Below are 22,719 nucleotides of genomic sequence, written 5' to 3' on the forward strand. Positions count from 1 at the left end.
TGACGGTCACTCATCATCTTCATAACCTGGGTCATGAAGGAAGTCAAACACAGCAAGCTACAACTCTAACACTATTATATATTGATTAAGCACATCTTTTTTGGAAAGCTCTGTGTTACACCCAGCCTTGGGTTGGATATTTTTTTTCTTCTTAGCCTTCACAAACCCTATACCAGTTCTGATTGGGCTAGCTTAGTTTTTCCTTAGCAACAGAGCCAGGTTAAACAGGAAGGGAAACTATATAGAAAGAGGGGCAGGAGAACATTGAGAGAGGGGTCAAAAGTATCTCAAGGCAGGAAATAAGAGCCACTGAAGCCACCATGATTCATTGAATAGATTATACAGCTAGAAACCAGGCCTTCGTTTTATCTCTCTCACTCATTCAGTTGCATTTTCTTTGTATGTTATGTATGACGCATTCAATAAATAGGTATAGCTTGCATTATAAAGGAATAATTTATATATTAACCCAGTTTATAATGGGAACCTGTGCCTTTAAAGCTTGCAATTGAACCACAAGTGAGAATTCACTTTTGATTGATAAACAAGTCTCCTTGAGAGGTGCTTAGGTAGCTGGGCCATGCAGCCTCCTTTAACCATGGGACTCATGTGCCTTTAGTCTATCAGTTCTGATTTGTCTAGTTAATACTCAGCTCAGCAAATATTATCTACAGTAGAGCTCAAACACAGACCAGTAGAGCAATATTTGGAGCAGAGGAGGAAGTTTCTAGAAATAGGTCACTTAGTATATAATTTCATTCTTAAGTGATTCCTGATGTTTAATTTTCACTGCATGTTGGGCATGGATTTTCCCATAAGAAATATTTTTCCTCACCACTTCCAAAAATACTAAATAGACATAAATGGCTGAATATGCAGCATCAAGAAAATTTGAAATTGAATCTAAGGATCCCCAACTACCATGTCAATCATTTCAACAGAAGAATCCAAAATGAGATTGATGCCCTCAAACCCCGGGGCAAGCATCAATGCACTGCAGGGATCAAGGTCTTATTTCACACAAGCTGGACTGAGACGATCAGGTAAGTACAACTAGTTTTTAAAGAGTTTGGTAGCATCACATATGTATTCTACCACAATCTTATTTATGAGAGACTAAATAGAAGCTTCAGTTTTAAAAATATTAAAAGGGAAACATACATGAGGGGCAGCTGAACTTATGTTTAAAGAATCCACTCATGTGCAGAGGGCTAAATGTTAATGAGGACTCACAGCCTCAAACATTAAGAAATAAGAGGGCAATTTGCTTTGATTTGAACCTAGCTTTCTGCATAGGCCCATAGCTTACTATGGAGAAAGGCTGATGCAAGTTTATTAGACACACTGAGGACATAGCTCCAGTGGTCTGCTTTCTATTTTAAAAATATGTGTATGTAGTGTCTGAGAAGGCCTGAAGAGGGAATGAGATGCCCCGGAACTGGGGCTGATACGTAGGTGCTGGCGATGAAACCTGAGTCCTCTGGAAGAGCAGCCAGTTCCTTTAACCTGTGAGCCACCTCTCCAGACCCAGGGGCTTGTTTTAGTTTTGTTGCGTGCAGGATGTGACGGGGAAGACAAGCTGCCCTGTGACTCTTGCCTTCAACGTCTTCCCCATTCCTCAGTCCCAGATGCTCGCATCAGTTTGGAAGAAAAGACAAGACCTTGGCAAGCAGGTGCAAGCTAATGTATTGTTCTCTGCCTGATCCCAACAAGCAAATGAGAGAGCACACTGGGGCCGTGCAATGATCTTCAGGGTAACTACAGCCAGAGGAAGCGGGTAATGCTTGCCATCACAAACCTCATAGGAGAACCTCTCTCCTTCCTTCTTCTGCTCGTAGAATTGCAAGGCAAAGATGTTGGACAGAGACATGACACATTACAGACACAACACATAGCACATTTGACACAGCTTTCACGATGTGAAAAATTAAGCACTGATATAGCCAAAACCACAATGGCCACGATATGGATTCTAAAACAAGCGTCAACTTCAAGGTGACAGTATACAATAGTGTAAAGGGTAATATTCATCATGCTACTGGCCATTAGCATATATGCATACACTTTAATTGCACAACAGGACGACTGTCTCTCTCCCTGCTCCTGAGTATACCTCCACTTACTGAAATATTGTCAGAGTGATTGCCATAATCATCAATGGGATTTTAGAGATTAAAAATGCTTCCTGATTATTGGTAAAAACCATTTCAAAAAGTAAGACACTTTCCACAGCAAAGCAAAAATACTACTAATATCCACTCAAGAGGTATCTAGTAAAGATAGAAATGGACATACTCACCTCTTTCCCGCCCATGGATTCAAACATTTTTTCCAGCTGGACTCGCAGTTGTTGAATGTTGTTCATCAAGATGCAGGGCTTACAGAAAGAGAGAGGTAAATGTGAACATCCTTTACATGCTACCTCGGTGTGAGTTTAGGTTGTACAGTGTATAGCTGTTACCTGTGGTCTATGATACACATCACATGTAACAATTCTGCTATTTTGAATGATGGTTTTTGATGGCTGGGAATGGAAAAGAACTAGATGACCATTTGCAGGAATACAATTTAACAACAAAGATCATGGAAATGAGCTACCAGCACCCTTTCTTCATTTGTTGTAGGTTTTTTTGAACATGGGAATTAACCGTGTTTTGTTTATTATCATTATGTTTTGAGACAATGTTTCGTGTATTCCAGGCTGGCCTCACACTTACTAGATGGCTGTGGATGACCTTGAACTTCTGATTCTCCTGCTTCTACTTTCAGAGTGCCAGGTGGCATGTGTGCCCTAGCAAGGCTTGTTTTCTGATGTTCTGGGGATTGAACCTAGAATTTCATACATGCTTTGTAAATGCTCTTCCAACTGAGCTGTATTCCCACCCTACCATATTCTATTTTGTAAAATTATTTTGACAAAATCAATTAAGTTCAATTCTCTGGTAATTTTGCTGTATTAAATGGGGGAGGGCACGGGAGGAAGGGAGGGATAGGGAGAGGGACCTGGAACTGACTTGTGAAGCAACCTTGTTTCTAATCTAAATTTAAACTTAAAAGTAAATAATAAAAAAGGTGCAAAAAAACCTAAAAGAGTACCTCATTTCTTTTTTAAATGCAAGAAAGCTTACAAAATATTTAAAAAACCTTTAATAGAGACTCCAGTTATCAATAAATTCCAGAAGCTATTGACTTATGTCCCTTTATTATTTATTTGGCTCCAGACCAAGTGTGTTTCCTGTCTCATTTTTCTTTGTTTATTCAGGCCCTTTTCTATCATTTATGTTAGAATTTTCTTTTCTAGACTTTGACTTTTCTATTACCTACTTTGCATTTGTTTAATAAGACTTTATATTGAGTTTTATATTGTCATCACAAGCTAAATGCAAACACAGTGCATGCTGCCAAGGCTTTGGGTGAACTGTGCACCGTGCTGCTGAGGTTTTCCGTGGACTGTTCTCTGTGCTGGCATGGAATGTGTACTTAAGTGTTTGAGTTGTTTCTAGAGAGGTAGAAAAGGGCAATGACGATATAAAACTTTGTGACAAGACTACATGTCAATTTGGAATTAATTTCTAATCAGGAAATAGATTTTGGAATAGTTGCAAAATCATTGAATAGTTGCCACACATCGATCCTGAAGAGTTAGTGGCTCAGAGCTGGAGGTGCCGGAGGTAGGAAATGGATACATCTTCCAAGTGGCTGGGAAGTGAGCCAGTAATGAATCAGAAGGTCAGACAAAGGACTCATGGGACATCAAAGAGGCGTTAGCTCTCATCAGTGGGAAGATTTTATTATCACCTTAGCCACATCACAGACCTCTGAGAGACTTTGTACTTGACTCTTAAAGTGACCACAATCTAAGTGTGATTTATGGAAACTATTCTGGAGCTCTCTTCTGTTCCCTGGATTCTGGCCACTTAAGTATTTTATATTTAAAACACTGATAGCTGAGATTTGTACTCCGGAGTTTCCAGTTGCTGAGTTGATGCCTCTCCCCACTTCCCATGTCACCATCAGCACTCCTTCCTTGATGCAGGCATACTCCAATATATAGCTGTATTACAATTTTTAGTTTACTGGGAGATTCAAAACTTTTGTTATTCCACAAATGGAACCAACAGACAGTTTCAGCTGGAAAATATGGCAGCAAGGCAGGAGTAGGAGATATGTCTTAGATTTGGGAAAACCTACCAGAAAGAAAGCCAAGGTCAAAACATGACCTTGGCATCTGATGAGAAGTAGAAGATGGCTTTAGCATCTGCTTTTCCTGCATCCAAGTTAGTTGAGCCCTTCTATGATTTATTTGATGTCAGCCTTTAAGCTTACTTTTCTCAGCACACAAAACAGGACTAGAGTAACAATTCTTTATATAAAAGCTATACACCAACTCAAATATGATCATTTCTGATTTTAAAGAAGCCAGGAAGAGTAAAATGGGTCCAGAGAGTTGGACTCACTTGGCACAATGACTACTCACCCCATATTCCTTATGAGATATAGCAGTGTTCTCTAGATGAACATAAAGTTTAGTTTCTAGGCAAACATAAAGCTCTCCTATTTTACTAACCTTTTCTTGACCCCGAAAAGCCCAACTTCACCATTAGTATATTGAATCATTAAGTCACTAATAACTAGGCTATTGCTCAACTATACTTCAAATCTAAGCATAAAACAAATTGACTCTAACAATTCTGCAGTCAATGAATAAGAGTTAAATAAATAAATGTCTGAAAAATCTATCCAGGCATGGCACATGCCTAGAATCCCAGAACTGGCGAGGAGGCTGAGGCAGGAGGACTCAAAGTTCAAAGCTATGTAACAAGCCCTTGTCTTAAAAAATTGGGGGAAAACAGAGAAATCCCAGTAAAGGGGACATTATCTGAATATAATTATCTGAATATAATTCTATTGCTTACTGAAGAGTTTGCGGAGATAAAAGAGAGTAAGTTTGGGTATAGCTGTAACTCCATATGTTTGCATTTTGAAATCTATCATATACATTTTAATGTATCTTAAATGAGAACAGTTGTAAACATCAAATATGATGAATACTAAAGTTTTATCCAAACTAGGGATGTTCCCATATGGCTAAAGTGTTTGAGTTAAAAAAGATAAAATGTCTAAAATAAAGAAATCTTGATTTAGAGAAGGGTGTTCCGGCATTGGATGGAATGGGGACAAAAGGCATAAAGTGGTTTGACCCACTTGTAGTTTAAATTGTCACAGTAAGATGGGGCCTGATAGTGCACAACAGTACTCCTAGTACTCAGGGAGTGCAGGCAGAGGGTAGAAGTTCAGGCGTAGAATATGGTAAGTTCAAGGTCAGCATGGGCTACATGGAGCCTGTCTCAAAAACAATAATAAAATAGTATGTTATGCTATAAAAATATTCTTGCCGGGTGGTGGTGGTGCACGCCTTTAATCCCAGCACTCGGGAGGCAGAGGCAGGCAGATCTCTGTGAGTTCGAGGCTGGGCTGGACCGACAGCCTCCAAAACAATACAGAGAAACCCTGTCTCGTAAAAACCAAAAAAAAAACAAAAAAATTCTCAAGTGGACAATTTGTTTAATTGCGAACTTTAATTCTTACCCCTGACACTTCAGATGTTATGGCCGTGTCTTTTTGGAGATTTTATTTATTAGCATGTACACACACACACACACACACACACACACGCACGCACGCACGCACGCACACCGCGGTGCTCTTGTAGAAATCAGAAGACAGCGCTCAGGAGCCAGCTTTTTCCTTCTACCATTGCTTCTCATGGCAGAGCTCATGTCATCAGGCTTTTATGGAAAGTGACTTTACCCACTGAGCCATCTTACAGAGCCATACTGTTGCACCTGGGATATCTATTTTTACATGTTTCTCACTACACCTGCAGATAACGGAAAACCATATGACCATGATAACTTCCAAAGGTTTTGAAGGTCCCATTATATATCTCTGGTTGTCCTGGAATTCACCCTGTAGACCAAGTTGGTCTTGAACTCAGACAACCACCTGCCTCTGCCTCCCTAGTGTGTTGGGATTAAAGGCGTGCTCATCTTATTTGTATTCATGAAAAGGCACAAACAAAAAGACTTGTGTTTATCATCACTGGAGGCAAAGCTGTGCCCTCATTCAAAACACACTGTTGAAATTAAAATGATTTTAAAATTCAACAATAGAATCCAAAGGTGGTGGAAACAGCTGACTAGGATGAAGGACAGGTGCTGAGCTATGGCATTTACACAGGCTTTTAATTATTTAAAATTTCATAGTGTGGTGGGGGGGGGTGGAAGCCTGGAGAGATGGTTCAGTGGTTAAGAGCACATTTTGCTCTTACAAAAGATCTGAGTTCAGTTCCACCACCCACATTCAGTGGCTCACAACTGCCTGTGACTTCAGCTCCAGGGGACCCACTGCCCACTTGTAATCTCCATGGGACTGCATTCACACATATAAACCATCTCCTCCCCCACACAAATATTGAAAAAAGTTGATTTTGAAAAATACAACTCCTATATAAAAACATAGAATAATACAATAAATGTTGACCTATAATGATCTGAGGACTTTCCCTAGGATTCAGATTCCAGAATGTTAGCATGTGAAGTAGAAGGTTGCCTGGCCTTCAAGGAGCTGACAGAAATCAGTCATTTCATAGTCAGCTTTCCAAACACTTATCTTGCCATCTTAATAGAAACGGAGTACTTCCTGAATTACAAGACACCCTTCTGATTTGCATAATAACACTGGAGGCATGCACCATCTTTTAACCTTTAAATGGAAATATATACTTCCAACAGGCAAATATTCTGCCTGGTAGAGGACCGGAGTCAAAGGTGGCTGAAAATCAACTTTGAGATTGTCTGAGACTTGTAATCAAATTTCTGGGCAGCATATTAATGGGAAGGAAGGAGGTGCCTACTAGAATCTTCTAGAAGCAGCACCAGGGCTGAACTGTCTCAATGAGCTGTCAGCAGAGGGTGAGCGGGGTTGCAGCTGCCCAGCTCATGATTATCTTTCAGCCTTGTAGACCAGTGTGGACTTGTTTTCATTTTTATTTCTATTTTTGGAAGGGGGAGGGAAAGCTTGTTCTTAAAAATCTAGTATATGTTTCAGTGTTACACTTTTTAAAAAAATTCTCACAATGTTGGCCACACATTTCTCAGAATACTAAGGATAGAAGTAAGAATACGTTCCCTTTACATCACCAACTCAGTCTGTTTATATTCCAGACACCTACCATTCATCTTGATTTTCTTTATGCTTTTTGCTGAGTAAGTTGCACTACTGCTTTGGATTTTATAAGTATTTCCCATAGCATACCAGGGCGATATGGATAATTCATAGGGGGAAGCATCATTACCCTGTATATTTACACCCCTTCTCAATTGCTTTGAAAACCAAAAGACTAAATTATGCTTATTTTAGGCTTGGTAAAAAAGCAAGTGGTTGATATCAACACTAGTTCTGAACTCCCTTGTTCCTGACTCCAGTGCTTTATGAGTCTGTATTTTCAATGGTTTGTCATCTCATTTCTAACAACATACAAAATCGTAATTCTGCAAGCACTGATCTTCTTGGGAACCTGCTCATGATGGCTGGAGAGGTTTACAGGCAGTGCCCTGAGACCCCCAGCTCTCACCATCCCTTACAGAAACAGATACTAATGAGCTCTCTTACTTAGCTGATATTAGAAAACACAAGTCTCGACTTGGGGACACTTGAGCAGGGGTGGTTCTACTTACCACAGTCTCCTTATCACAGTACGAACTGAAGTCACTTGACACGATGGCAGCATACTGAACCAGAACCTTATTGATGGTCTGAGAAAGAAAATATTACACGCAATTCAGTAAACTGAGTTAAGTATGCCATCTTACAGAAATGATATCCAGGCAAAAGAGAACCATAGGTGGGCTCAACCCCTACTTATGTACAAGGAGGAATCACAAATCATTGTGTGTATATGAGTTCGTCAGATTTCTGAATGACATTTCAAATATCCAGTATAGATCCAGTCTATCAGAGCATAGTCCTTTCTATCATATATTTACTCAGAAGATATGCAGGCTGTCATGTGGCAATCCCTTCAGTTTAGGGACTTAATGTCTCATGATATCGAACACCTTCCCACCTTTCTCACTGGAGACTGCCAGGTTGAAGTTCTCAATTAGGGTTTCTGGCTTCCAACTCCTTTTTGTAGTTACATGTCTATCACATTGAAGTTATTTGCAGTGGCCATTTTCCTAGCTTCCTCCTCAATGCGTCATTTATAAGAGAGGCTAGACATTCTTATAACATCATTCAACAGCGGTTCTCTTCAGCAATAAGAAATTACGCTGTATATTATCACATGCTACTATGAAAGTGCGAAAATACAGCTTTTTGCCATTCTGTTCCCTCCTTCTCTGCACATTTGCCTGTTTGCTGTGATTCAGCAATGCATTATTTATTGACTGTCATTTAGTAGCGTATCATTTTCTAAAAATGCTGCCTACTCACTTCTCTTTTGTAGCCAAATTTAGTATTTTCTTCCTTTCTCTAAAACTATGTGTGAGCCTCTGATGGCCTCTGCTTCTATTAGCTATGGAGAAGAGAGGAAAATGAACCAACTGTGTTAATTAAATGTATTATAATTGTGTGAGGACACACTGAAGAGTTTGGGATTCTTCCACTTTTACATTCAGGTGGAAGTAACATGTCAAATGTGGATGTCATCTTCTTAAGAAAGATAAAGCCACAGTAATGACTGAAATATGTCATTTATTTGTAGAATAATAGCAGACCAAAATCATCTTCTTTTAAAGATATATTTCCTTGGGCTAATGTCTCAGAAGGTATGAGCATGTTGGTCTACAGGACGCAAGTTCCATTCTGAGTGCTCTCATCAGGCTACTCCCCAATATCTGTAACCCCAGTTCTTAGAGATCTTTCTCCTGCCCCCATTATGGCATCTGCAAGCATCTGAATTCACATTCATATACCTCCACACCGACACACAGATACACAAACATATAAAAATACCATCCCCGCAGTGATTCACAATTCATTGGGAGAGAGATTCTCAAGAGTTAAGCTAGGGGAGGAATATTTAGCCCACAGACTGAATCCACCAAATTTGACTATAAACTTGTTTTATTGACTTTTAAGTTCACAATAAGCAGCTAGAATTAGGGATAATGTGTCAACAGGAGATAGATGGTTTACAGAAGTGCCTGCTACTGAGTAAATGAGAGTCAGTTTAAATAGAAATTTGGCCTCAAAAACCAGATCATCTCATTAAGCAGTAGATCAATAAATCCAGGGAAACAGACGGCTGATTAGACAGAAGTATCTTGCAAGTGAAGCTGTTCATATTTCCCTTTAGATGCCATGCTGGGCAACTGTGGGATTTCCAGGGAGTGTTCGCTCAGCTGTGCTTATGAGCACAATTCTCAATGCACAGTTTCTTACTGACAGTGCAAACTGTGGCAATTATCATACCCTGTTACCCAAACTCTTATGCACAAGCCATAGTCCTCATGTTCTGGCTTGCTGTATCTCAGACATAACATGCTGGTGGGGGGATGTGGATGGAAAAAATACCCTGCACAGTTCAGTGTCACTTAGGAACTCAGAAGTCTGCTAGGCAACTTGTTGAATAGCCCCCTTTAATTTTTTTTGTCTGGAGAAGAAAGACAAGGCCATCTATAATTGGTCTCAGTGAATCCCACATGGTGTGCTACTGTGATCTATTTTAGAGTAAAACACCTCCCTTGTCTCCCTGACTGGAGAAGACTGGTCCTGACTCTCACACTCACTAGCCTACTGATGGTAACAGTTAAAACAGGATGGGCTGTGGGTAAGGAAAAGCATGAGCCACATTGGGTGTGGCTAGAAACCATATACCTATGGAGCTGTAGAGTACTGGATTATGTACTACTGCGCCAATAAATCTGAGTGAAGATCTTCAATGCACATTTGAGGGCCAACTTTAATTTCATTTTAATTTATTCACTAAGGTAAACCAAATCTCGTCATTATTTCTTTACTCCAAATTAGAGGCTGCTTAAGGCATGCCTCTTAAATCATTGCTTCTCTGAGTGTGGCTCTGGGAACTGTCATCATCATTGCCTGCAAATGGGGAGATACAAACTCTCAGATCCCATCTCAGATCTGTGCAGTCAGCACATCTGGAACCATCTCTGGCAGCCTCTATTTTCAACAAACCACCTTCAGCTGTGTAAGTTGCATGCCAAAACTGCATAATCATGGTCTTGAGGAGCTGGTGGCAGGGTAGAGGTCACTCTTCAGAGAGAAGCTGCTTGGGAAAGGAATCTTTAGCAAGGCTCACTCGTGGCATCTAGATGTGGTTTTACCTTTGAAGCCTTCTGGGCTATAGAATCAAGAGGATGGGGAGGGAGGGAGGGAAGGGAGTGGGAGAGTGCACTTATGGGGGCAGCCCCTTGGTGAATGTCTGTATCCTGTTCATAATCAAATACAGTTCATATGAATAAATAGTAACAGGTGGTGAGGGGTTAATGCCATAGAAGGACAGATTGTGGCAGTGAAGTGAGAATCTGTGACATTTAAAGGATCAACTAGGATGACAAAAATGTCCTCTGGTCTGGGATAGTTCTGATATGACATGCTGCCACTGAAGGGGTTGGCTTAGCATAGTGCTATGACTTCCTGAGCTAATATCAGGTGAGGATACCTGGCAGGCTCATCTATTGCATTGCTCTTAGGGTCTGTAAGTTGTGAATTATGGTGCAGAGGCTTTATGTATTTGTGTGTATGTGTGTGTGTGTGTGTGTGTGTGTGTGTGTGTGTGTAAGTCAGAGGTTGACATTGCAAATTTCTCTCGGTTACTTTCCTCATCTAGATTGGTAGGTTACACTGAACACTGGATTCTCCTTTCTCCACATTCCCAGCACTGGGACAGGGGCACATGCCCCTTGGCTCAACTTTCTACATATGTGCTGGGATTCATGATGCACAGCACGTAATTAGCAGCTGGGCAGTCTTTTCCAAGTCCCTTAGTCACATTTCAAGTGTTGACTAACTCTCTGAGAAGAGGGAGACTCTAACGGTAGTTCAGTCTCTGCAGAAGAGGGACTCCAGTTCTCTGTGGCCTCTATTTTAGTACATTCTGCAAATGATAAATCTCCCAGTTATTTTGCCACAGATGCCTAGGCTTTGCCTTAAGAGTAAAAGCAGTAGATGAGATTCTCTTCCCCAACTCTACAATGGATGCCAGATCACACTGGGGTGAGATGGAAGCATGGCCAGTGGTTGGAAGTATCACTCCATGCCATTTTTACTTGGATGCTTTCATCCTGTGTCATCATCAGAACATGTGGGAGGACAGTAGTTTGTACCTCATGGGGTTTTAGGGAGGTGAGGCACCATGAATAAAATGACTACTATGCCATTATTCTTGCTGTATTGCCATTATTTTTAAAATTAGGATTGGGTTTCAGAACACAAGAACAATATGCATTTTCATATTCCATTAATTTCAACATCTATCAGATACCTCAATGTTCACTAGGGACCGAAGAGGATGGGTTATTTTTAGGTTACATTAGAGATTATTATTTCATATGTTTGTAAACAATTTTGTAAATTTATTTATCTTATGTTTATGGATGTCTGCCTCCATATATATATACATATATATATATATGTGTGTGTGTGTGTGTGTGTGTGTATGTGTGTGTAGTGCCCACAGAAGCCAAAAGAAAGTATCAAGTTTCACCAGAACAGGGTTATAGGAGGTAGTGAGCCACCACATGGCTATTGGGACTTGAATGGTTCTTCTGCAATAGCAGCCAGTGATCTCAGCCACCGAGCCATGATTCCAATCCCCATATTTCTTTATAAAATTTAACCACCTGCACTTGTCCAGAATAGTAGGACAGTCACATCCACATCCAGTTCTGATGTATCAAGTTTATAAACCTTTACGACTCTGTACGTCTCTGTCACGATCCTGAAATATGCAGATTTTTTTGATACCTTGTACAGCTGGGTGCACACTTTAGCAAGAAGGAATCACTTCTGTGAAGCTCATTTAAGATTGTTAAATCTTCTGAAATGTCAAGACCAGGCTGGTGAAACCCACAGAAACAGTTGATCTTAACAAGGGGAGCACTTGGACCCCCGACTGATGGCTGGAGGCCAGCATGGGACTGACCCAGACCCCCTGAATGTGGGTGTCAGCAAGGAGGCATGGACAATCTGTGGGGCCTTGGGCGGTGGATCAGTGTTTGTCCCTGGCAAACAGATGGACTTTGGGTGCCCCTCCCACAGTGAGGGATACTCTCAGCCTGATCTCTTGGGGAAGGGCCTGGGCCCTGCCCTGGACGAAATGGCAGACTCTGGGGATTCCCCACGGTGGGTCTCACCCTCCCTGGGGAATGGAGTTGGGATTGGGTGGGGGCCTGTGTGGGTTGGTGAGGGAGTGTAGGAGAAGGGGATGGAGAGGGAGCCGGGATTGACATGTGAAGCAAGCTTGAAATAAAAAAATAAAGAAATTCGGGTAAGAGCACATTTTTAAAATTAAAAAAAAAACCTTATGAAATGTCTGTGGATATCATTACCATCTCTTACCAGATGTAGGTATTTTAAAGCATTGTGCAATTTCAGTATTATTTGATGCAAGAAACCAAGAATGGCAGGGTCTTCAAGACTAAAGGTCATACCTTATATTAAAATGAAAGAACACAAAACTTGTCTGTTGTTATTGCAAGATATGAATTATATTGGCCAGCAACTCCCATTCTTTATTACCTCTTTTACTTAAGATGCAAATTGTAGATTAAGAGGCTTATATTGGTAATGGATTTGAATGAGTTTTACTTTTACAGTAATGTAATTAACAGTTTCGGCCTTTTATTTTTTATTTCCCTGTAAGTCCCTGTGAGAGTTAAAGAGTTATACAGTTTACAAATAATTCTCAAAAACTAATTTCTTTTCAATGCTAATCACCAATTGCTACATTTTCAGGAAATAGGTTTCATTGTTGTTACATTATCTACCTGCTATAAGAACCAGACATCACTAGGATGTCCAGTTTCCCAGGGATTAAAAATGCTTCATTTAATTGAAATTTTTATTGTGCCAACAAAATCTAGAGGTTGCTATTACTTTTCATCTTGCGTAGACCATGCGTTCTCCTACGTGCAGTCTTTTAAAGCCTCTGGCTCTCTACTGTTGTCTCCCATTGGGTCACTTTGAGAAATGCAGGAAGGTCAGAGCTGCTGGGGTGAAGCAGGAGCTGGGGCCCCAGCTTTTCCATCCTCTATGATCTTTCTTCTCCTTCAAGTTTTGTAAACACTATCTTTCTAATGATCACACTTTGTTCTTTTTTGAGAGGTGATTATTTAATATTTAGCTATTACTTAAGAAAGGGCTTTGAGCTAGGCTCAGTGCTTAGCTGTGAATCTCTGCTTCTGCTTCCATCAGCTACTGGGTGAAGGCTCTATGATGGTATGTAAGGTAGTCATCAATCTCATTCTAGGGGAAGGGTGTTTAAGGCAGCCTCTCCACTATTGATACTCTCTCAGCCTAGAAACATGGGGGAGGGACAAGATCCTGCCCCAAATGATGTGACAGTCTTTGATGACTCCCCCATGGGAGGCTTGCTTGTCCCAGAGCAGACATACCTGGTATAACCTACCTTTGCAAACCTTCGCATTAAGTGAGATAAGGCTTCAGGATTGGGGCATTCCAGTTTCTTGATGATCTCAAAGCTCTGATTAAGCTGAGCAAAGACATCAACCACAGAACAAGAGAAGAGGGCATGATCTGACGTCTGCTGGAACTGAGGGGTGAGAAGAGAAATTAAGCAAGGAAGGGAGGGAAAATGGCTTCACTTTTCTAAACAACAGATCCTCTCACACCCAGTCCCTGAGTTGGGGTTGAAGGTCAATGAGGATGAACCTCCCCCTTCCATAATCAGTAGCCTGTAGACCTGAGAACTGAAGTCTTACAGCCTGTTACCCCTTTGGAACCAAGCCACAGGGTGTAGATGGGAGAAGACGACAATTTTATACAAGCTGAGGCTTAGGAAAATGGAGTAAAGGTGCAAAGAAAATCATCCCTAATTTCTGAAAGAGAATGTTCTAAAGGATTTAAGTTGTTGTGGGTGGAAGATTCTTACACTTGGCAGAGAGGCTATTATCATTATTTGTTTTATTATTATTACTATCCTCAGACATGTTCTCTGACCTCTTTGACTTGATGATCTATAGTACAGAGACTTGCTTTATCTTTTCCTTAACAGTCAGCTTCGGCAAAGCATAGTTACAACACCTGTAATCCCAGCACTTAAGAGGCTAAGGCAGAAGGATCAGGAGTTCAAGACCAGCTTTGGCTAACAGCTTGGGTTTTATGATACCACTCTCAAGAGTAAATTAAAACAAAACAACCAGTGCTGGTCCTCACAGATCGCTGGTAGCAAAGTCATTCTAAGGAAGGAGAAATTATTATAACTATACATCTCTAAGATCTAAAATACCACATAAAAGATAGCTATAAATTAGACATAAGTTCCATTAAAGGAATGTCTTTTCTTTCGCTAAAGCATGGCTCTCTGTGTATGTGCACACTTTGTACATGCATGTAGAGGTCAGAGGTAAATGTTGAGTCTTTCCTCATTACTCCTACTTTATTTTTAGTGGCTTCCATGAAAGCAGAGGTTTGCTATGAGCCAGGGGACCTTGTAGGATCAGACTTATACAATAAAAAAGAATCTCGGGGAAAATGAATGATTGATTTCTCTTGGTTTTCTTTTCATTCAATCAATTCCTTCAACTTTTTGAAATTGTGTTAAATCTGTTTAGGTCACTGAGGAATTAAAATGAAACTGAACAAAAAACAGTGGGCCCCACATTTCCTACTTGCTCAGAGGTGAGAAAGGTAAATAAATCCTGGTCGTGTCTGGACTCACTCCATCTTTTTTGTCTCTTCCCAGTGCTCCATGAAGAAATTCCATGGACACATCTTCATTCTCATCTAGCCACTGCATGACAAAAGGCTCAAACCATCTACAAAAACAAAAACAAAACAAAACAAAAACAAAAAACATGTTACCTCCCAGGACATCATTTGCATTGATAGACAGCCATGTTGCTCTGTATGAGAGCCAGAGGTCTCTTTCAGTTTTGTTCCTTTAGAGAGGGTTATACTTCATCAAATGTACCTTCCTCACCTTCAATCTCTCCTTCCTCGCACTCCCATGCTTAGTTCCCAACACCCACCAGGCATTTTCCTCCTATTCAAGATTCAGATTCCTATTGACTATAGACCTCTTGTGCTGAGTCTCCAGATGTACTATCTCACCACGCCATACTTCCTTTCCAATGAGCTATGTAGACCCTTAAATCTGCAGGCATTCTGCTTTACGGCCAACTTCTCAAATACACTCTATGCTCTAATATACTGTTTTTTGTTTGTTTGTTTTTTGTTTTTTGTGACTAGTCTGAGGTAAGTCTCAAGGCTCTTTCACAAGGATGCCCAGTTGATCTAGTGCTATTTATTTAAAAGTCCATTCACCAGATGGTGGTATGTGTGTGGGTCCATCTGCAGCTTACTTTGTTCTCTTGGTACCTCTGTATCTAGTAATGTCCCACTCTTCTAGAACTGTATCTTTTAAATGAGTCTTCATAACCAATAGTGTAGATGCCAGCTTTTAAAGTTTGTCTGTAACATCACATGCTCTACTAGGTAAGTCTAGTTCTTGATCTCAATGAGAAGTGTTAGAAATGTTATTGATCCATATCTTACTTCTTTAGCCATTTTTAAAAGATTTTAAGAATATTTTAGTTATGCGTGTCTTTGTATATGTGAGCAAAGGGCTTGGAGTCCAGATTTGGGCATTGGATCCTCTGAAGCTGAAATTATGAGTAGTTTTGAGCCATCTGTTGTGGGTGCTGAGAATTAAACTCTAGTACCCCATGGGAATAGTGTGGACAGCCTTGGACAAGTTGGCTCCTGCTGTTCTCATGTTTGCTCTTATTTCAACTGCTCTTAACTGTTGACTATTACTCCAGCCTCCTTATCTGTGCTCACTTCTTTGTTTTCTGGGACTTATTTTCTTGTATTAAGATAGATTTTAGCTTGGCATGGTGCTGTAAGCCTTTAATCCCTCTACTCAGGAGCCAGGGACAGTCAGATCTCTGAATTTGAGGTCAACCTGGTCTAGAAAGAGAGTTACAGGACAGCCAGGACTAAACAGAGAAGCCCTGTCTCAAAACAAAACAGTGTTTTTTCTTCTATTTTTAATGCCGTAATTATTTTTGTAACTAATTTAAACATTTTTCTGTCTTCTTATGTTCCGGGACTTAGGTTTTTGTACCTTAACTGTACACACTGTTTTCTGTATCTTTTGTAATTTTGGGGGTTATAATTTACTTTTTTTTAACCAACTCTTTATATACAGACATTTCCTCTAAATCTACCTTCATGACATTTTTGTGTCTTTTGTGCTCTGTATGATTTATCATTACTCTTATCTGTTATATTTTAAGTTTTACCTTAGTTATATAATTTCTAATTCATTCTTATAGATTAAAAATTTCTCTTAAAACCACAATATTTTAAATCATAAATCAAAGTATATGATTGATTATATTAACATTTGTTTTCTCTTGGGCTCTAGGTATTTGGGTCCTCTGGTGAGGTAGGTCCTAAAATTTTTCTTTTTTGTTGAATGTTATATTACTGCCTATGAAGGATTGCTTCTCTTTTTTAAAAGTTTTATATATTTTTTGTGTATGGGTGCTTGTTTTCAACACCTGGTGTTGAACATACACACCTGGTGTCCATGGAAGTCAGAAGAGAGTATCAGATTCCCTGAAACTGGAGTTACACATGGTTGTGAACCATCTGGGAACTTAACGTTGGTCCTCTGCAAGTGCAGCTAGTGCTCCTACTGGTGGGCCATCCCTTCAGCCCCATGTGGACCTTACTCCAGGGAGGATTTAAACTTTCCCTCGGAGAGGGCAATCTAAGAGAAAAGCTTCCTTTGGATGAGGTTGGCTCCTAACTTGCTCTTTTATGTTTTCTCTAATTTCAAGGATGGGGTACTTCAGGTCCCAACAAGAGCCAGGGCCATTTACAATGTACCCCACCCCCAGGAGTCTGGATCTCTTATTACTGTTCTATTAGCACATAGGTTCTGCTGGGGTCTCTACTTCGTTACCAGACTCTTGGTGCCTACTTTGATGGTTTTCTTCTTTACTCTTCACACTTATGTAAATTCTGTGTGGGAACTAATTCAGATTCCCAGAATCCATGTAAATGCTGTGTGGGCAGCACAGCAATATATTCTTAATCACAGTACTCAGAAGGTGGAAGGGGGTCTTCGAGTAACTTGACAAGTTGCCTAACCCAGTCCTTGAGGTGAGCTCTGGGATCAACCAAGAGACCCTGCCTCTCTCAAAGAATAAGGTGGAGAGCTATGGAGGAAGACGTTAAGTTTCCAACCTCTCTGGAAGACACTCATGGAGTCTTGTGCTCCTTTTCCTGTCCTTCCCTTCCCTGGGATTTTGGTCCTACATGGATAATGAGCCTTCTTGACCCTAGACATCAGCATTTGCTTCTCCCTGGGGAGATTGTTGTAAGCGCTGGCCATGTGTTTGATCTCCAAGTCCTCGGACTTGGCCCACAGACGCGAGTGTGGAACATGGAGAGAAGCTCCTGTGTGCAGACTGTCTTCTGTGAGCTTCTTTCTCCCTTCTCACAGGTACCGATTCTTCATTGCCAGTTGCCTTGGTTGCTCTGACTCTGTTTAATCTTGCTCACGCTTGTGGCTGGCGTTCAGTAAGCACGAATGTGATTTTAGCTTTAATGTAATAAGTCTAGACGGCTAGAGATGTCTGGCAGACAGCTCCTCTGTTTTACTTTCCGATTCTCAATCAAGATGCCAGCAACTGCTTTGTGTGCATTTACTTCATTGTCCAACTCTTTTTTCACTCACCTTTCCTCAAATGCTTTCAGTTCCACAAATTCTGTATAAATTCTATCTTCAGAATTTTTCTTCCATGTGTCTTTAACCCTTCCTGTTCTCATATAAAATGCTATATGTAATAGTAAGAATTTAGAATGTAGTACATAATTTTATAATGTTGTGTTTTTAATCCTTTTAAATTAGTAAGGGGTTTTCTTTATAACAAAACGCATGGCTTCATTTCTTTTCATTAACTCTCTCTCTCTCTATATATATATATATATACACATATATATATTTGCTTTGAAATATACATACTTTGTGGAAAAGTTAAACCAAGCTAATTAGCATACATAATGAAGTAAGAACAAAGCCTGTATAAAAGCCATAGTAGCCTTATTACCTTGTATGCTAAATTAAAGCATTAAAAAAACACATTACCCAATACACTTAGGACAGCTGGGGTCAGAACACATAAATTAATTCTTAGTAATCTTATACAAGTTCTACTTTATTATTTTTGCATGTACATGTGGAAGTTGGATGTAGACCTTAGGTATCTTCATTGCTGCTCCCCACCATATTCATTGAGGCAAAATGCTTCAATGATTCCAGAGCTCACTGATTAGCCCAGTCTAACCAGGCAACTTGTTCCAGGAATCTTCTCTTTCCAATTCCTAACTGCTGGATTTACAGGTGGTCCTCTGTGCCCATGTGGTATTTACATGGGTCCTTGGAATTCTATTCCTACCATTTGAATAGAAAGTGCTCTGACTACTGAGCCACCTCCCCAGCCAATTCTTAGTGATTTTCAATCATATAATATGCTGTCGTGACGTATAGCCACTCTGTGGTATAATAGCTCTCGGGAGTATTCCTCTTAATTGATGCCTGTAACCTGTGACCTGCAGCCTGTATTCTGTGACCCACATCCTACCATGCATCCTTCATGGTGTAGACTGTTATCTTGTGTCAGCATGCTGCTGTACCTCCTGTAACTCTGTGAGGAGTTTTCACTGAGGCTGTTAGTACCCTGTCATTACATTGCTCATTAACTCCTAAATCTCTGCTCTATCCTCCAGTCTCTGTTGCTTCCATTTCTCATGATGCCTAATGACTGATGCATGCTTCACAGCATCTATTTATAAGAGTCTAGTTTAAAGCTGATTTTCTGATATCACTTCTTACTAATCTGGGGAAAATACCATAGACTCCATTAGGAGAGCAAGAATATCAATATATCAGCAACCCACATAGTCCAAGCTCTCAACCTTCATTTCCATATTAGCACTTTCCTTCTTCTTGACCTAATCTGATTGAGTGTTTTAAAGTCTACAAAAGATGCTACTCTATCTGGAGACATCAGTCTTTCAAATGGAGTGACACTCTTCTTGTGAATTGTTTATAATCTAGATTGGCTTATTTCATTTTGCTCTGCGTTGTCATAACTTTTGTGATCATCAATATTGACCAAATATAAGCTGCTTCAGGGTGAGGTCTCCATCCTACATAGTAATCTTCTATAGGCTAGACTCTGGAAGACCCCACTGACCAGATAACATGGAGTTCTGATGCACATCAAATGAAGAACACTCTCTGAGTGGCTGTATGAGTACAAATGTATTTGACTGACACTGTGATGGGGCAACTATCAATTTAATAAGGTCTAGAAAGGGCCTCTAGGCATGTCTCTGAGGGAGTATCTTCATTCAGTTAATTGAGGTGAGAAGAACCACCATTACCTGGGTTGGGACCCTGAACTGTATAAAATGGAGGAAGTGAGCTATGTGCAAGCATACATCTACTTCTTGACTGTAGATGTGGTGTGACCAGATGCCTCAGGCACCACCTCTGTGGCTTTCTGCCTCGATGGAGGATAGCCTGGAACTGTGAGCCCAAATAAGCAGTCTCCCTTACATTGTTTCTGTGAGTTATTCCCTCAGTCAAGAGAAAAGAAACAAAGAAAAGAACCCATAAAATGAAAGTGCCATTGCTAAACAATGATTTCTATTTCAGATACATGAATTTCAAAGACAGCTATAGCTTGCATTAAAATGAAAGTCTGGTACCTATAAGTCAACAAAAACATTCTAGCATATGTTCCTTCTTCTCACTTACCGTATGTGTGTGCTGTGCGTATGTGTACATGCATGCTTTACATGTGTGTGCACTCATGCATGCGGAGGGCCATGGCTCTTGTAGGGAATCACCCTCCTTCACTTTCCCACCTATTCACAGCAGCAGACTCTCTCAACCAAACCCGGAGCTCACTAAGAAGGCTAGTCTCGTTTGGAGCTCACTAAGAAGGCTAGTCTGTCTCGCTAGCCAGCTTGTTCCAGGGGTGCCCCGTCTGTCTCTACCCTCTGACTGGGCAGCCTCCATGCCCCCCTGGCATTTCGTGTGATTTCCTGGGACTCCAATCACTGGTCTACAAGCTTGTGTGGCAAATGCTTAAACTGCTGAGCCGTCTCCCCGAGCACCATGCATTCTGCACTTTTGCAGGAAATAATTTCCTCATTTAAACCAGAGCCCATTCTGCATTTTTTTCTCTTTGAATACCTAATTTTTGAAATATGCCACACCATTCACATGGCCTCAGAGACGGGAAAATCTTCGCAAAGTACTTTTACTACAGAAATGTCTTCATTCAAATGGGAAGTATGTGAAGAGCTTAGTCTTTACAACTCAGCTGTGATTTTTGCAACACTGTGAATTCAGGACAAAAGGGGAGAGTGAAAAATCACTACTTACAAGGAATATTCCGGAACAGCATCCTTGAAGGCAGGAAGTTCTCGTATGTACTCATTATAAAACCATTTCACTTTGAAATGCAAATTCATGTAATCGGTGCTCTTGCATAACCGCTGCTTCTCATGTTCTGTAACAGATAAAATCACACAATTAATAAAGTGGGGCTTGCAGACAATGCCATAAGGCTCCAATTGACCTTCATTATCAGTATTTCTATGAAGAAGGAAATTGTGTATTCTAGGCCAAGTGCATTGCTGAAGGCAGATCCAATATTCCACAGCATAGGAAAATAATCCTGAAGGGACAAGAAAGATGGTTCAGTGGTTAAGAATGTTTACTGCTCTTACAGAGGACTGGAGTTTGGGCCACTGTGTTCATGTTGGGTGGCTCACAACCACTTGTAATTCCAATTCCGGGGAAATGGATACTGTCTTCTGGTGTCTGAGGGTACCTGCACTCAAGTATGTGTACATACAAACTGATACACACATAATAAAAACAAAAACCAGAATAATCCTGGATCCTGCAAGGGTAGGCCAAGTGATACTATGAAATGGTTCAGTACTCTATTGTCTCTATTGGAAAAAGATGAGAATTTTAATGGAGAAACACTAACACCATAGTAAAATTTGCATTTATCTGGAGGCTCTCCTCCTTTGGCTGCTTTTAGCCAAATACACAGTGACAGGAAGAATTAACATTCTAAGGGATCAAATGTTACTTAAAGTAGAAGCCATAATCACTGATTAACATTGGGATATGTGTAATACCTGCATGAAAAATTCACATTCTGACCTAGTTTTAACATTTAAAGAATTAAGATGTTGAGGATAGAAAATATAATCAACTTCTAAGTCATATTTTTTTTTCTTGGGGAAATTTTCTAATATGTGTCTTAAAGAGGGTAGCCTAAAGCTGTTTACAGGATGTAGGCATATGGGGCTGGGTAGAAGAGACATACAGAACATTGCTGAGTGTGTGTGTGTGTGTGTGTGTGTGTGTGGTATATATGTGTTAGTGTAGGAATGTGCAAATGTGTGTACATGTGTGTACGTATGTGTATGCACACGTGGAGGGCAGAGGTAAAAGTGTCTTAATTGCACTTATTTATCTTACTGAGTCATGGTCTCTCACTGAACCTGGTGCTTACTGGCCAATCAGAGACACAGGGTTTCCTCCCATCTGTACTTCCCCAGGGCTGTGATTACAGACTCTCAGCAGTGTTTCTGGCTTTTTTTACCTGGGTTCTGAGGATCTAGACTCAGGTCTCATGCCTGCACAGCAAGCCTTTACTCTCCAAACATTCCTCCAGCCCTGGGATATGTTTTACTCTGTTCTGTCTCACTGATATGAACCTGTTGACCCAATCTGGCAGCAACAATAAACACAGCCAAATCCTAAGTATCTCTGTGTTTCTTCAGGACGAAAGCATCTGATAAGAAATCCCTTTGGCAATCTGTGACTCTCAGTGAAGCCAAAGGCTTTGCATCTTTTTAGAAATACCCCATGCTCTGCCTTCTGTGGCAAATAATAAAAATATAGATTGATATAATTAGATTGTTATTAAGAAAACCAAAAACAACAGAAGCCAATTCCTGTTTCCCAAAACCTGATCATGGGGTGATGTGAATCGCAATGGAGTACACAAGAGACTATAACCTGAAACCAAACCTTTAAGTTATCTGACAAGCTTAATTCAAGAAATTGTATATCGGGGAGAGATGCTCTCTCACAGAAGGAAAAGAGATCAGCCTTCCAGGACAAGACTAAACAAATTGCAAACAGCCACCTCCAGCTTCATCACTCTCTTTTAGGTTAATGCCAGCTCTGCAACAACCTCCCCTTTAGACGCTTAGTGCTCTTTCATTTTTAAGAGGAATGTTTGTGTGATCAATTCATACATAGGAAATCAATACAACAGTACCCAGAACATCAATAATGGCAGACACTTGCCCAGGGACTCAGGAATTTATCATTGTACAGATTCTATACAGAAGTAGCTCATGGGCTCCGCTGTAACCAGGGACCCGGCATTTGCT

The 22,719-nt window shown here is 40.4% G+C and overlaps 1 protein-coding gene across 5 annotated transcripts in view; it reads right to left on the reverse strand.

The window, feature by feature from the left end:
* The window catches only part of Unc13c (unc-13 homolog C), a 449,289-nt gene that overhangs the window by 82,776 nt on the left and 343,794 nt on the right, over positions 1-22,719 (reverse strand). For 4 of the 5 annotated variants that reach the window (XM_040739669.1, XM_040739671.1, XM_040739670.1 and 1 more), the window contains exons 20-25: positions 20,681-20,807; positions 14,930-15,026; positions 13,658-13,801; positions 7,740-7,817; positions 2,300-2,377; positions 1,799-1,828 (exon numbers count right to left, since the gene is read on the reverse strand). In XM_040739669.1, the coding sequence (XP_040595603.1) occupies positions 1,799-1,828; positions 2,300-2,377; positions 7,740-7,817; positions 13,658-13,801; positions 14,930-15,026; positions 20,681-20,807 (554 nt within the window). The remainder of the gene's footprint in view (positions 1-1,798; positions 1,829-2,299; positions 2,378-7,739; positions 7,818-13,657; positions 13,802-14,929; positions 15,027-20,680; positions 20,808-22,719) is intronic. The other variant, XM_005073734.3, reaches the window with a different exon arrangement.

Source organism: Mesocricetus auratus, unplaced genomic scaffold (assembly GCF_017639785.1).
Source record: "Mesocricetus auratus isolate SY011 unplaced genomic scaffold, BCM_Maur_2.0 Super-Scaffold_100691, whole genome shotgun sequence".
Classification (NCBI taxonomy): Eukaryota; Metazoa; Chordata; class Mammalia; order Rodentia; family Cricetidae; genus Mesocricetus; species Mesocricetus auratus.